Source organism: Notamacropus eugenii, chromosome 5, assembly GCF_028372415.1.
Source record: "Notamacropus eugenii isolate mMacEug1 chromosome 5, mMacEug1.pri_v2, whole genome shotgun sequence".
NCBI lineage: Eukaryota > Metazoa > Chordata > Mammalia > Diprotodontia > Macropodidae > Notamacropus > Notamacropus eugenii.
Window position 1 is genome coordinate 76,074,722 of NC_092876.1, and position 14,781 is coordinate 76,089,502.

Consider the following 14,781-nt stretch of genomic DNA (forward strand, 5'->3'; position numbering starts at 1 on the left):
CTGGCTGTTTGACTGGCATCTTTTGTGTCTAAAAGCTCCTACCCCTCCCCCCCCTGGACCATCCTTCCCTTCTGCCTTCCCTTTACCTGTTCAGGTTCAAAGCCTCATCCTTGGCCCTACCTAGTCCTCCTCTCCACCACCCTCCAAGGTGCTGCCCAACCCCAAACACCTGCCCAGTTTTGATAGTTCTATCACCCCTGTCTCCCCTCTCTCTTTCCCCTCCCCCATTTCTCTATTCATGACAGTCTAGACATTTATCCTTTTCTTGTCTGAACTATTGCCTGATGCCTCTAATTGGTGTCTGCTTCCAGGCTGTCCCCTCCTCAATGCATTGCTCAATGTTCCTATGACATACGTCTGATTGTGTCACTCATAAATCTTCACTGCCTTCCTATTGTCTCTAGAATAAAACATAAACCCCATCAGCCTGGCCTCTAAAACCTTTCCTAATCTGGATCGCTGTCTCCCTTTTCCAGATATTTCTTGTTACTCCCCCTTCACATACTTGACATTCTAGCCAAACCATCCTGGCCTCTTGGCTGTTCTGTGAAATCAACGGGTCATCTCTTCATTCCCAAGCCTTTGCAGAATGTTATCCCAATCCTGGATTGCATTCCCTTCCCATATCCCTACCTATTAGAATCCTACCTCCTTGGAAGTTCACCTGAGGTGCCGTGTCCTATCCAAGGTTCATCCTGTTCTCTCCTTGTCACTAGAATTCTTTTGTCATGATCTGTGTATAGCTAGGTGAGACATCTAGGTGGACTGATGGATGGAGGGCTCAGCCCAGAGTCTGAGATCCGAATTCAGATTCCACCTCAGACACACTAGCTGCGTGACCCTGGGCAAGTCACTTAATCTCTGTCTGCCTCAATTCCCTCAACTGTGAAATGGGGATAATAATAAACATCTACACCTCCTGCGGCTGTTGAGATAATCTTTATAAAGTAATGCACAGTGCCTGGCTCATTGTAGACAATGCTTGCTCTCTTCTCCCCTCCCTTCCCTTTCCCCTACAAATCATACTCTCATACCCCAAATATAAATTTTTTGAAGACTCTGCTTTGTATTTTTGCCTTTGTATCCCCAGGGCCTAACAGCACCTTACACATTCATTTTGGTAGCTTTTTTTAAAAACACATAATTTCAATTATGTAGGGAATTGCTAATGAGGAAAACTGCCCACAACCACCATCACTATTATTGAATGTGCTCAGCAATTTGTGGTCTTCTAGAGTCATCTAGGTCACTGAGAAATGACTTGCCCAGGGTCACAGAGTTAGTAAGTGTCTGAGGCAGAATCTGAACCCGGATCCTCCTATCTCCAAGGCCACCTCTCTAGCTATCAACACCACCACTATCACCACCATCATCATCATTATCACTTTTACATATATTATTTCTTCTGGTTACATAGCACTTTTACATATATTATTTCTTCTAATTACATAGCATATTGTTTCTGTCACAAACAACTTCCTTAGTTGACCACAAGCTCCTTGAAGGTAGAGAAGTATTTGTAGGATCATAGGATTTAGGGCTGGAACCTTCAAGATGGGTTAGTCTAACTCTCTCTCATAGGATTAATTTTTGTACTCCCAGCCCCTAGCACATAGTAGGTGTTTAATAAATGTTTATTGACTTGACATAATTAAGCACCTAAAACTTATGAAAATTGAATTGCTATTAAATATTCTTATTTGAGCCTCACAAGCTTGTGACTGAAATAGGGAAAGAACATTTCCCTCCATTTTATAAATGGGAAAACTGATGTTTCAGTGACTAAGTTAGTCAAGGTCATACAATAAACTAGCAGGCAAAATTTAGACATGGAAGCCTGGTCTTGATTCTTACACAGAATCTGTGGCTTATTATTATCCCCATTTTACAGATGAAGAAACTGAGTTTCAGTCTCTTTCCATGGTGATATAACTAACGGCTGGAATTCAAGTCATGTGACTGATATTGCCACTGTCCATCCATGAAGCAGTGCTGCTGTTCCCTCGTGCCCCGTGCCTTGTGTGTGGGAGAGCTTCTCCATTTGGGTGTCCCCACACAAGTCCTAACTCCCATCACTGTCCTCTGGGCTATAGATCTAGGGAGTAAGAATGAAATTGGGCTAGTGGTTCCCAGCTCCAAAACTTGGGGGCCAACTGTGGGCCATGACAAATTCTTATGCTGTTTAACTTTTCCAGAAAAAGATCAAGCCTATAAATTAAAGGAGAGAGGGGAAAGGGGAAAAGGAGGGACGCTTTAGCCTGCAGTTAGACAAGAGGGTGGCAGAAACATTCATTCTAGCATATATAATAAGTGCTTAACGCAATTTTTTCATTCATTCATCCCTTCACCAAATATTTGCAAAGCACCCACTGTGTGCAGACAGTTTGGTTTTGTGAGAGTTATAATTTACATGAGAAGTGGTGTCTACCTTCTTGGAACTCCCAGGAGGATGATACAAAAGCAGTATTATATCCTATAATATTCTTATTGAAGTAAATTCTATATGAGAACCAAGAGGAAAGGTTGTTTTTGATAGGAGATAGATAGGGGTCCGTAAAAGTTTTTGGAGGTGACCTCTGAGTATGGTTTTTAAAGATGAGTAAGAAAGCAGTGGGTAGAATTGGTGAAGGGAGAAGGCATCCCTGGCATTGGGAACAGCAAGGGCAAAGGTGTGGAGTCAGAAGTGCCCGGGATAAATTGAGAAGGCAGAGACTCTTCCAGCTTTAGTTAAAGCTTAGAGTGCATGTCAGGAAATGATACAAGGGAGGGAAGAGAGTGACAGATCCTGGAGGGGTTTGAACGCCAAACAAAGCAGTCTGATCCTTACTTGGCAAGCAATCGCAAGCCAAAGATGATCTTTCAGCAGGGGTGTGACATAACAAGATCAATTCAATTCCCACCTCCTGTTCAATTCTTCTCTGAGGGATAGATAGAAGTAAGCAGACAAACTGTAGGAGGAAGGACTAAGGTTAGATTTGTGGAAGAACTTCCACCAGTAAATAATATTGATGGAGGTATGCTGTCCTAGGAGGTAGCTAGCTGCCTGGGAACAGGAATCACTGGATTCCAAGTTCAAGGACTAACATTCCAGTCTCAACTTTTTGTCAATTTCAAGCTGTGAGGCCTCTGGTAAGTTACTTAGTCTTTCTATGAACCAGTTTTAAATATTCAAATGATCCTCCAATCCTAAAGGTCAGGTGCTCCTTCTGAACATCTCACGATCACGGTATACTGGATTTAGAGCTCAAAGGAATCTCAAAGGCAACCCCTCTGCACCGCCCCCCCCACTCCACCACTTAGGGCTGAGAGGTTGAAGTTGCTGCCAGCACTGTCCTCAACCTGTGAAAAGTTGTGTCCATGTCAATTACCTTCCTATAAGTTCATCACAGGAGGTTCACCCTACTTCTGCTGAGGTTTCCTTCTTGGTGTCTCAGTAAAATGAAAGAGTTGGACTAGGTGTCTTTCAAAGTTCCTTCCAGCTGTAAATTTATAATCCTATGAACTGTGACTTGGCTGGCAGCAGAAGCCCTCACAGCCTGGCCTAGCCTTGGGCACTTCTGCTGAAATAGCCACTGGAAGTTGGGGGGAGGGGCAGGGGCTGGGACTGGGACTTGGAGGGGGGCGGCCGAAGAATTTTGGAAACCTTGAATTTAAAGTTCTTCCCCTTGTCAGGCCTCCTGGAGGTGGGCCGCACCAAAAGTACAGTATAAAAGAAAGACGCCTACCCCAACTCCACACCCAGCCCCAGGATCCCCTACTTCTCTTTTTGCAACGGTCCTCACCAAGGTCCCCCCCAAAGCTGGCTGCAGGGGGCCGGGGGGCGGGGCTCCGGGCATCAGGCCCCGCCCCTGGTTACCCCGGGAAACCCTTGGTTGTAACAATGAAGGGGTGAAGCTAGGCGAGGCTCAGGGGCCCGGGAGGGGTAAGGGTGAGTGGGGATTCTCCTGTGCCCACGAGGCGTGTCAGCCCCGCCTCCGGCCAATGGGAGCAGGCCGGGCTTTCTCCACACCCTCGCCGCGAGCGGCCGCGCGCCCGAAGTCCGCGCGCTGTCTTCCAATGGGGGGGGGGGGGTGGCGCTGTGAGGTTAGGGTGGCCACGTGGGGAGCAGGACAGCCGGTTCAGGGAGAGCTCGGGGTCACCCCGGGCCGCAGGGGCTGCCACGGTGCACGCCCCGCCCCCCTCAGCCCCCACAACTCTCTCGGGCGTGGCTGGCAGCCTCCTTTCCCAAACCCAGTCTCCAGGTACGGGTTCTCCCCCGGGCGCGCCCGCCCCGCCCCGCCCCGCCCCTCCCCTCCTAGCCTGCGTTCCCCGCCCTGTGGGGCGCTGCAACCCCGGCTCCGACTCCCGAACGCCGCGCCCGGCGGGACCGGGGTGGGGGGGAGGTGCCCGCGGCGCCGGGAGCGTGCACGCCCCCGCCCCCCGCTCCCGGCTCCCCGCTCCCCCTTCCTCCCCGCGCCGCGCCGGGCCCGCCCCCTCCCCAGCTCCCCCTCCCCTTCCCTTCCCTCCCCTCCTCTCCCCAGCTCTCCCCCCGCCCGGAGGTGCAGCCGGCGCTGAGCGCGGCGGGCGCGGGAGGAGCAGGAGCAGGAGCCGGAGCGGCGGTGGCGGCTGCCTTGGCAGCGCGCGGGGTGCAGGGGGCGGCGGCGGCCGCAACAGCGGCGGCAGTAGCAGCAGCAGGAGCGGCGACTCCGGCTCCGGCTCCGGCTCCAGCATGGTGCAGCCCGGCCCCATCCCGGGGGAGCGGAGGCGGCGCGCGGGGCCAGCGCCCGGGGAGCGGCGGCGACGGCGGCGGGAGCAGCAGCAGCGGCAGTGGCGGCAGCGCGAGCAGCGAGAGCAGGAGGCTTGGGCTCCAGCTCCAGTGGGCTGCAGGTGCTAGAGCGGGCCGGCCAAGGTGTGCGCCCACCTGGCCCGAGGCACCGGACTCCGGCGTGGGGCGCAGCCGCCGCTCCAGGTTTCTCCATCGCCTTCCCCTTCCCTGCTACCGCCCTACCGCTCGGATCAGAAGGGGAGCTGCCCCTAGCTCCCGACGGGAGCTGTGGAGTGCACGGGGGGAGAGCAGCCTTAGGCCAGTGCTGCCTGCGGACCCAAGCGCCCCTTGCCCTGCCCTTTGCTGCCCCACCCCACCCGGTGCCCGGAGCTGCGCCCAGTGACCATGGCTCTTCTCAACTGGTGCGCCTGAACCCCAACCCCACCCGGAACCTGAACCCCGGGAACTCTCTGGGCCTCCCCGTCTTGCCTGGGGGGTCCCCCGTGCCCCCCCCACGGGGGCGCATGCCGCCCGGAGGGCTTCCCCTTCCCCCTCCCCTGTGAGCGCGCCGTCGCCACCGCTGGGTTCCCTGGTGCCACCCGTTCAGTTCTCTCCGTCGGGTGGCCGGACTCATCCGCCCAGTGCTCTCCTTTCTACTGCCGGAATCTCTCACTCCTGTGCCCACTGCTCCGGGGCCGGAATCACCTGCCCCGTGGCCGCTGTCGGGGGGCCCCGGGCCGGGATCATGGCCGAGAAGCTACGAGGAGCGCATCAGGTGGACATCGACCCGGACTTCGAGCCGCAGAGCCGGCCGCGCTCGTGCACCTGGCCGCTACCGCAACCCGACTTTGCAGGCGGAGGAGACGATGAGGATGGAGCTGCTGGGCCCGGTGGTGGTGGTGGTGGTGGCGGCGGCGGCGGTGGCAGCGAGAGCACCGAGAACGGAGGGGCTGGGGCGGGCGCTGGGGAGCGCAAGGCGGTGGTGGTGGCTGGGGCCCCGGCTCCCGGGACCGCGGCTCTACCGGTGCTGGGTGGGGACGCTGGACAGCTCCGAAAGGCTAAGACCTCGCGGCGAAACGCCTGGGGCAACCTGTCCTATGCTGACCTCATCACCAAAGCCATCGAGAGCGCCCCGGACAAGCGGCTCACGCTCTCCCAGATCTATGACTGGATGGTTCGATACGTGCCCTATTTCAAGGATAAGGGTGATAGTAACAGCTCAGCTGGCTGGAAGGTGAGAGCCCCCGGCATGCTTGGGCTACAGTAGAGGATGCCTGGGGTGGGTCTAAAGTGGGAAGGCTGGCTGGCAGTGGGCACTGGCAGTCCTAGTGCGTGTGTCTGTAGGGGGAGGGGGGACTATACTCAGCTAGCCAGTGCATGGAGGAATGTGACTGGAGACTCAGGCTAGGGGAGGGGGGTATGATGCTGGGTTCAGGACAAGTTCACAGCCCTCAAAGCTTATCCCTAGTTCCATGAAAAATAGGGGTGGGTCAGGCTCCAGGTGGTCCTTAGATGGGTGTCCAGGTCCCTTGCCTGAAGGGGGAGGGAGGGAGGTGGCAATGGGGAGAATTGGGAACCCTACTTCCTAGTAGACCAGATAGGTCTTTTCTTCTTTGACTGAGGTGAGGAAAATCAGGCACCCTCCTACTCCTCAGCCTTGTGCCCAGGAGTGTGTGTATGTGGATTATTGTCTTGTTTTGTTTTTGAAAGGAGGGGGATGTCTCCTGGGGGGGAGGGGCAGGACCCTAGGCCTAGGTAAAAGGAAGACACAGTGTTAGAGCACAGGAGTGGCAACCCAAATTTGAGTGAAGGGAGAAGGAGAGGGCAGCTTTGGGAGGAAAAGGAAGAAGCTGACCCTGTAAGAAAAGGCCCTCTCTTATCTGCCTCTAAGATCTTTGAGTGTCCAGTTGCCTGCCAGCAGGTGGCATAGTTAACAGGAGAAGCAGAGAAACTGAGGCACAGGGAAAATCAAAGGTTTACACAGAGGATTGGAGCTAACTCCTCACCTCATTCCATTCTCTTCGGTGGTCTTATTTCCCTTGCTTTTTATTTGGGGGATTAGAAAGTGCTTACAAGTACGCAGGACTTCATCATTAAGGCTAGAAGGCCCCCAGTTTATCTGCTGGAGCCTCCTTTAGGAGTTCTGAGGTCTGTGGGGAGGGGCAAGGAGCTCTTCATGCTTTCTCAGGTCTCCTCACAGGTACCTCCTTGCAGAGGTTTCAGGCCCTAATCTGTTTAGGGAGGCTAGCTTACTGGGACAGTGGTTATTGATCCCCTCCCCCAGACACAAGAGCATTGGTAGATTCTCCTCCCTTCTCCCCTTCAGAGTCTGGCACTGGGCTAGACCTTTCACCTTGATCATGCCACTAGTTCCTGGAGTTCAGAAGGAGAAGGACAAGGTCATGGAAAGGATGCTGGCTATGCCCAGAATAAACAGGGGCAAATTCATTTGGTGGTGATGATGGTATAATGTGTGTGTGTGTGTGTGTGTGTGTATGTATGTATGTACATAATAGCTCTCAGTTCTGTAGCGATTTAAGGTTTGCAAATAGATTTCCCCATTATGTAGGTGAGGTATATAGGTAGTGAGTATTATTATTCCTATTTTATACATGAGGAAACTAAGACTTAGTGACTTGTCAGTGTTCCCACACTAAGCATAGAAACCAGGACATGAACCTAGAGCCTGTATTGGTCCATGCCCTGTGCTGGCTCCCATGTACCACTCAACAGCTTTTGTGCTCAGGCTTGCCAGGGCCCTGGCCCTGAGCTAGACACCTCAGGGAATCACAGAAGTAAAGAGCAGAGTTCCTGCATTCTGGGAGCTTACGAATGAAATGGTTAGAGAATGAGCAAAGCCAAGAGAACTAGCAACAGAAGATGGGGTATGTTCGGGGCGAGAAGTGAGGTACAGCCCAGCTGCAGGGGCTCAGAAGAGAGGAAGGCTTACTGCAGGAAGTGGAGTCTGAAATAATGGGAAGGGTAGAAGGATATTGCAAGCAAGGGGATAGGTGTGAGCAGAGGTAGGAAAGCCTAAAAATCCAAGGCTGACTGGAGCAGAGGGTGTCTGTGGTGGGGAGTGAGGTGAGGCTGGAAGAGGAGTTCTCTAACAGACTGGATGGAACCTGAATGCCAGGCTTGAAGGCATTAGAACTCTCTCCTGTTGGAATGGGGGAAGCTGCTGAAGGTGTTTTAGGGGGAGGTGACAGACTTAATGTCAGAGCTGGGAGGAAATGTCTTGTCCAGTCTCTTCTTTTTGCTAAGAAGGAAATCAAGGCTCCAGGGAGGAGGAAATTACTGATCCAAGATCACACAACAAATTAATAGCAGAACTGAGAATGGAACCCAGGGTTCCTGACTCCCAGTCTGGGCCATAGAGGTATATAAAGCTTACCCACCTGTTCAGGGTAAGAGCTTCCAAACTGACTACTCTCTATTGCATTGGCAAGAACTTGTCTGGGCTGCCTCAGTTTCTTCATCTGTATAAGTAGATTGGATGGGACTTAACCCAAGATCATAGAGGGAATTATGGTTGAGCAGGGACCCCTGACTCCCAGTCTGTTCTGTGAAGCATCATTTACCTTGGATCTCCTTTTCCTATCCTTAGGGAGAGAACCCAGGTTTCCTTTTTCCCAGTCTTTGGAAGGAGCCCATGTGGCCCATGTTGGGAACTAGAGCCCTAGGTCGGTGAACCTCACCTACCTCCATCCTTGTTGAGAGTGGAATGGGATGAGATAGGATGAATCGCTCAGTGTGTGTGAGTGCTAGCTCCTGCCAAAAAGGGAGGGCTCCCTAGGGTCAGGTTGGTGAACTCTGTTAGGTGGAGGAGAAGGACATCTCCCCAGTCAGTTGCTGATGGCTAGTTGGGTCCTGGAACAGATTCCCGGGCTTGGAAGATCCCTCGTCTCTCCTCCTACTGATCTCTTTTCCCCCACTTGCATCTTTTAAGATTTTATTTTTTCCCATCAAATATTTATAGGGCCCTTCCTGTGTTCCCGGCTTCGTGCCAGGTACCGTGAGGCACATAGGAGGAACAGACTCAGTCCCTTCCCTTCCAGAGCTAGTTGGGGAAAGAAGCTGTCCAGGTTAGAGAGCCAAAGAGAATTTTAGGCCAAGTCTAATCAGGTGCTGAGTATGATGAGTAGAGAAATTACTAAATTGGGGAAAGTTGCCTAGGTGAGGCAGTCCTTGGCTTGTGCTCTGAAAGATGGGTAGAGTTGGCATAGGCCTCTGGCCCTCTGGGCACCCCAGAGAAGGGGAGAGGGATTGATGCAAGGAAAGGTTCAGAGGGAGGAGGCCTGTTCTGGGCAAAGTAAGGGGACCAGCCAGAGTAGATGGTTCGTGAAGCTGGGCACAGGGAAAGAAATCTGGAAAGGCAGCTAGTTTGGAGTCAGCATGTGAAGATCCTTTAGTGCTCAGTGTAGGAGTTGGGAATTGGATCTGCAGGTAGTGGGGGCCATGGAGGATTCTGGGCAGGCTGGTGAACTGAGGTGCTTGTCTAACAAATTATTAAACCACCTCTTGTGCCCAGAGCACTGTGCTATGAGCTGAAAATAATGGTTGGGAGAATTCATCGTTTTACATATATTATCCTCACAACAACCTTATGAGGTAGGTGCTTCAGGTAATTAGTATTATCCCTGATTTACAGATGAAACTTGAGGTTTAGGTGAAATGATGTGTCTAGGGTCATGAAGGCAGTCAAGATTGGAGCTGGGGTGATATGGATGATCAGCTTGTTAGGAAGATGATGGATATGTATGTCAAGGATGGACTGAAGGGGGAGAAGATTGGAGGTGGAAATGCCAGTCAGGCCACTAGGCAAGCAGTGATGGGGTACTGAAGTGGCTGGAGAAAGTGGTTCACTGGAATTGGAGAGGAGGGGGCAGATGGGAGGGGAGTCATACTGTTCTGCCACTCCAGGGCCTCTCCTTTCCTGCTGCATCCATGGCCAGCTCCAGAACCTTCCCCTAATCCATCAGGATTATGAGATGTTACATATGGAAGCCACCTTCAAGTACATTTAATCCAACCCCCCGATTTTACAGATGGAGAAATAGAGGCCCAAAGGAAGGAAAATGACGTGTCCAGGATTACCCATGCAGCAAATCTCCAACGTGGGATTTGAATTTAGACCCTTTGACTCTTAATCCAAAACTCTCTTGGTACTTCTCTCCCTCTTCTTGTAATAGGGATTAAGAGGGCACAGGCTCCAAAGGCCCTGGGGCTCCTGTGGCCATACCAGGCATACCCAGATCCAGTCTTCCAGGAAGTCTCCCATGGTGCATCTGACTTCTCCCCTGCCTCTTCTCCACCCCAACCACCTTGCATAGAATCCTCCTCTGAATCCCTGTCATGCTTCTAACATACTGAATCATCAAGGGTAGGGTAGGGTATTCCTCTGTATGTTATCAGTTGTTGGTTGTGTAGGTGGAATCTCTTCCTGGGTTGTTGTGACATTTGTCTGGTGTATATCCCCTACTAGGAGAGCTCCCTGAGGACAGGCCAGAATCAGATCCCTCTTTTTCTTCACCCTCCTACCTGAACACAGGGACCCACAGGATAAAACTGGAAAGGACATCTTTGGCTCTAATACTCCCAATTGTATAGAGGAGAAAATTGAGGCCCAGAGAAGGTGGAGTAGGAAGTAGGGGAAAAGAGGTTATGATTTACCCAGTGTCAAACAGTACAGTAGTAAATTGTTGTATCTGGGCTGAAAACTCAGGTTCTCTCCCTCAGATCCAGCATTCTTCTTTCATCCTCCCTAGCCCGGGCCTGCTAAGGTCCTCCATTTGTGAAGGTCTGCTTCTTTCCCTAACCAGGAGAATGCTGCTTTAGCTCAGGAATTTGTCTGCAGGTATCCTCATTCCAATCTTTATTTTCAGTAACCTTTGGTTTCCTTTCATATTCCTATGGATTTTATTTCATTTATTTAAGAACATAATTCCGAGAAGGGATCCATAAGTTTCACCAGACTGCTCAAGGGGTTCATTACACAAAAGAATACCCCTACTGGGTAGCATCATCTAATCCTCCCTTGCTGTGCCTTACCCCTGAGCTCCAGGAGCCCAGACTCTGACCCTTCTGGGGTCTCCCAACTTGCTTACCTCCTCCTTGGATTAAGAAAGGTCCATTCAATCCTATCCCCCATCACCTTTCCCCCTGCTGCTGTTCCTCTAGAGAACCCTAGAGCACCCATATCCTCTGTCACTGCCCCTCTTCACCAGAGGCTCTGGTGTCTTTTCCTCAGATTTATTTCTAGGGATAAAGAATGATAGAATGGAAAATACAGGAATAGGGTAAAGAAATTCTATTCTGTTCAGGCATGAGGCTGGCTGGCTCCAAACTCATTAATTTAGCCCACCACTGCCAGAGCCACTGGAAGGAAGTGCTTGAGGCCAGAGGGGCCTCCCTGAGAAAGCTACTAGGAAGGCTCTGCCCAGTAGGATCTGAGTGCCCAGGGAGTTGAGCTCCTCAGCAGCCCCTGCTTAGGACTGTCTTACTGGGCCCTGCCTACAGTAGGTACCCAATCAATATTTGATGAGGGAGTGAGTCTTTTGGCTCTACCTCCTTCCCACTGTACCCCCTCCCCAATATTGGAGGCCACTTGCTTCTTTCTCATTCCTGTTGGGAGGGAGGGAAGAAAAGCCTGTGTCCCCCCCCCCCCCCAGTTCCTTATGGAACTGGACTCAGCCCAACCTCTGGCTGGTCCAGCCCCAGGGTCAAGCACCAGCGAAGGACTGGGAGAAATGGCCCCTGGGCAGCTGCAAACTGTTCTGGAGAAACCCAGGACCAAGCAGATCCAAGGCCTGGGCCCCATGCCCATAGCAGGCCCCCTGGAGTGGGACAAAGGGGCCTCATGCCCACAGCCTGAGGGAATGGGCAGGGCTAGAGGCATGGTGCCAACTTGGGGCCAGGATTCCCTTCTTCCCCAGGTGTAGCTGGGGCAGGGTGCCAGCCTGCTGGGCCAGCCGGTTTGCCAGTGCAGCTGCTCCCAGAAAAGGAGCAGCAGGATGAATTTGGAGTGGGTGGGTATGTGTATTGGAGTAGGGGAGGGAAGCCCAGAGACCCCCATCTCCAGGGCTTCTCCTTAGAAGGTATCCTCTTTGGGGTCAGAGAACCACGCAGAGCTTCCCAAGAGGAGGGATGGATTCCTTATTCTTTCTTTTCCTGACTGGCTTCTTCCCCAAGCCTCCTTGGGAGTTCTCTGACAAATAAAGGACTGGCAATACAGGATGCCAGGAAGTGTGGATTAGATGTCAGAAGAAAGGTTTAAATCTTGACTCTGTTACATGTGTGACCTTGGGCAAATAATTTCCTCTCTGTGAACTGGCCTGGGTCTCTCCAACTGTAAAATGAATATACATGTTGAAATGGGTAGATTTTGGTGATTTGAAGTCCAGAAGAGACCCAGGGTCAAGCATCAGCTGCGACACTTGCTAGCTTGTAGCTCCAGCTTCCTCATGCTGGGGATGATAAGGGTGGTGGTAATCACCTCCCCAGGGTGCTCGGGGTGGGGGTTCCATGGAGATGCTTTGTTGGCCTAAACCTCTAAGTATATGGGAGTCGTTACATTATTATTACAAGATGCATTCCTTGTGATACCAGCATTCGTGTCCTCATGATGGGAAAATGAGGGTCAGAGAGTTGACTGACCTTTCTCCTTATTCTTCCTTGTTCTCTGGACTGAGTGTCAGGTAGAATTTGAACCCAAGCCTCTAAATCTAGGACTTTGAATTTGGTACCCACATGTAGCGTCTCCATCCTTCTCTCCTCCAGCACAGCCTGGGCTGGGTGTTGTGCTGCCTCAGTTCCTTAGAAGTGAGTGGGGGTTGGGGAAGGGGGTGTTGGACTCCACCTACCCACAGATAATAGATTCAGACTCTGGTGTGCATGTGGGGGTGGGGCTTGCTGGGATTGACAAGGCTGTGGGAAATTGTGCCAGCTCAGGGTTGGTGGGGGGCACCGCCTCCCTTTCCCTCAGCCTGACTCTGAGCTGGGTTCCCTCACCTCATCCATCTGTCTGGTTCTCTCCCTCCCCCCCCACCCCCAAAGGCAGCGTGTGTTTCCCTGCTGGCTGGGACTCCGGAGAGCCCGGGGGTGGGGGGAGGCTCTGAGGGCGTCCTCACACACTGTACTGATCAGGGGCCTGGCAGCCTCCTGGGCTTGTGCCCGCCACTCCTGGCACATGGGCTGGTGTGCCCAGCAGACTCCCACAACCACCTGCTCACACCCACCCACACCCGGTGGCGCTCCCAGGGCCCTCCCCTCTTCCCCACCCAGCCTTGTTCCCCCAGTCCCCCAAGGGGGGCACCTTCTTTGGTCTGAGAGAGCCCTGGGCAGGGAGGGGGGATGGGGGCCGATAGGAGGGGAGGGAGTGGGAGACCCTGAAGCCTATCAATACCTCTGCTTTGCCTGGGGGTGGGAGACAGACAGGCTGGAAGCCAGAGAGCCCCCTGGGGCTGGGGTGAGGAGAGGAGGGGGGCCTGCCAGGGCCCCCGCCTGCCACCTGGCGAGGCTCCAAGCACTGGGGACGCTGGAGGGCGGGCGGTCGTGCCAGGCAGTAATTGCAGACAGACTAATTTAAAGAGACGAGACAGTTATTTTTAACTCATGCTAAGGTAATGAAGCGATCTCCAAGCTGAGGGTTCAAAAGTTCAGGCCCCCCCTCATGTACACCCCCTTATCCTCTCCTCAATCCACTATCTCACTTTCCAGGGCCCTGACCCTGACCTCTCCTTTGAAGGGTGTGGAGGGTAGCCCGCAGGGGTGTTGATGTGGCTTCCTCTCCTAGGGGAGGGGCTGAGCCCTGGGACTGACTGCCCCATGCACCGGCCCCTGCTGAGTGGGGTTCTTCCCCTACTCCAAGGCAGGAAAACCAAAAATGTGGGAGAGAAACAGGACTAGCCGCTGCTTCCTGCCAGGTGCTGGGGGTTCCTCTGCGACTTCGGGGTCCCATCAGGTTCACACACCCAAGGGCTGAAGGTAGAAAGGGGCCGGGAGGGTAGGAATTTGTCAGCCTAATGTCTAAGAGCCTCCCAGCTTTCATGTTGGTCATTTTTTTCTCCTCTCACACACTGACTCCCTAAATCTCTACCCGGTAGAGGGACAGAAGAATTCCTGCCTTGGTTAAGAGGGGAGGGGAGGGGGAGCTACTCACCCCACTATGGGTTCAGTCTCTCAGATTAGGGAGATCCTCGGAGGTGGCAGAATCCATCTCTGATCCATATATGCCTTCCCGTCTTTTCTTGAATACTCTTACTGATGGGGTACTCACCACTTGCCTGGATCCCAAGGTTCTCAGCTTTTTTTTATATCTGCACAGTCTGGTGAAACCTATATGGACCCCCTTCTTGCAAAAAAAATGTTTTTAAAGGCATAAAATAAAATACATAAGGATAAAAAGGAAAATCGTTATACCAAAAGTTTTTTGTATATTATATATATGCATATATAAAATACATATAATATCCTGTTTACATGTATAATGTATACATTTGTGATATATATACGCATAAATATGTCGATTAAATGCAGCTTCACAGACCCTGGCTAGGCCACTGAATGTTTTTACATCATCACATCAGACCTCTTCGTTTTATAGATGAAGAGGCTGGAGCCCAGAGAGGGGGCAGGTCCCACACTGGTATAGTATATATCACCACGGAGATCTGAACCAGTCCCCCGACTCCGCCTTACCTCCCATCCCTGGCTCCATCCTGTGCTCCTTCAGCTAGTCTAGACCATGAAGTCAGGAAATTCTATGGCATATAGAAGGTGTTTAATAAGTGCTTGTTAGCCCAACCCTGCCTCCTACTTCTTCCACTCCCTGCTCCTAGCTCTACCCTCTGGGGCCAAGCAGAACCAGTGGAATCCCTGTTTCCCGGGCCAACTCTCCAATTTCTTGATGATGCCTCCACTTGAGTTTTTTCACTGGCCAAACGCCTCCAGTTCCATGATTGTTCTAGATTGCCCAGCTCCTTTCTCTTTTCCCCTGCTCCCCAGTTTTTGTTAGGCAGGACAAGGGCAGACATTTA

At 52.3% G+C, this 14,781-nt stretch overlaps 1 protein-coding gene across 1 annotated transcript in view; it reads left to right on the forward strand.

Moving 5' to 3' along the window:
* Positions 1-3,937: 3,937 nt before the first annotated feature.
* Positions 3,938-14,781, forward strand: part of FOXO6 (forkhead box O6) — a 29,967-nt gene continuing 19,123 nt past the window's right edge. The window contains exons 1-2 of the mRNA XM_072609766.1: positions 3,938-4,865; positions 5,407-5,978. Coding sequence (XP_072465867.1) covers positions 4,709-4,865; positions 5,407-5,978 — 729 coding nt within the window. The 5' untranslated portion in view covers positions 3,938-4,708. The remainder of the gene's footprint in view (positions 4,866-5,406; positions 5,979-14,781) is intronic.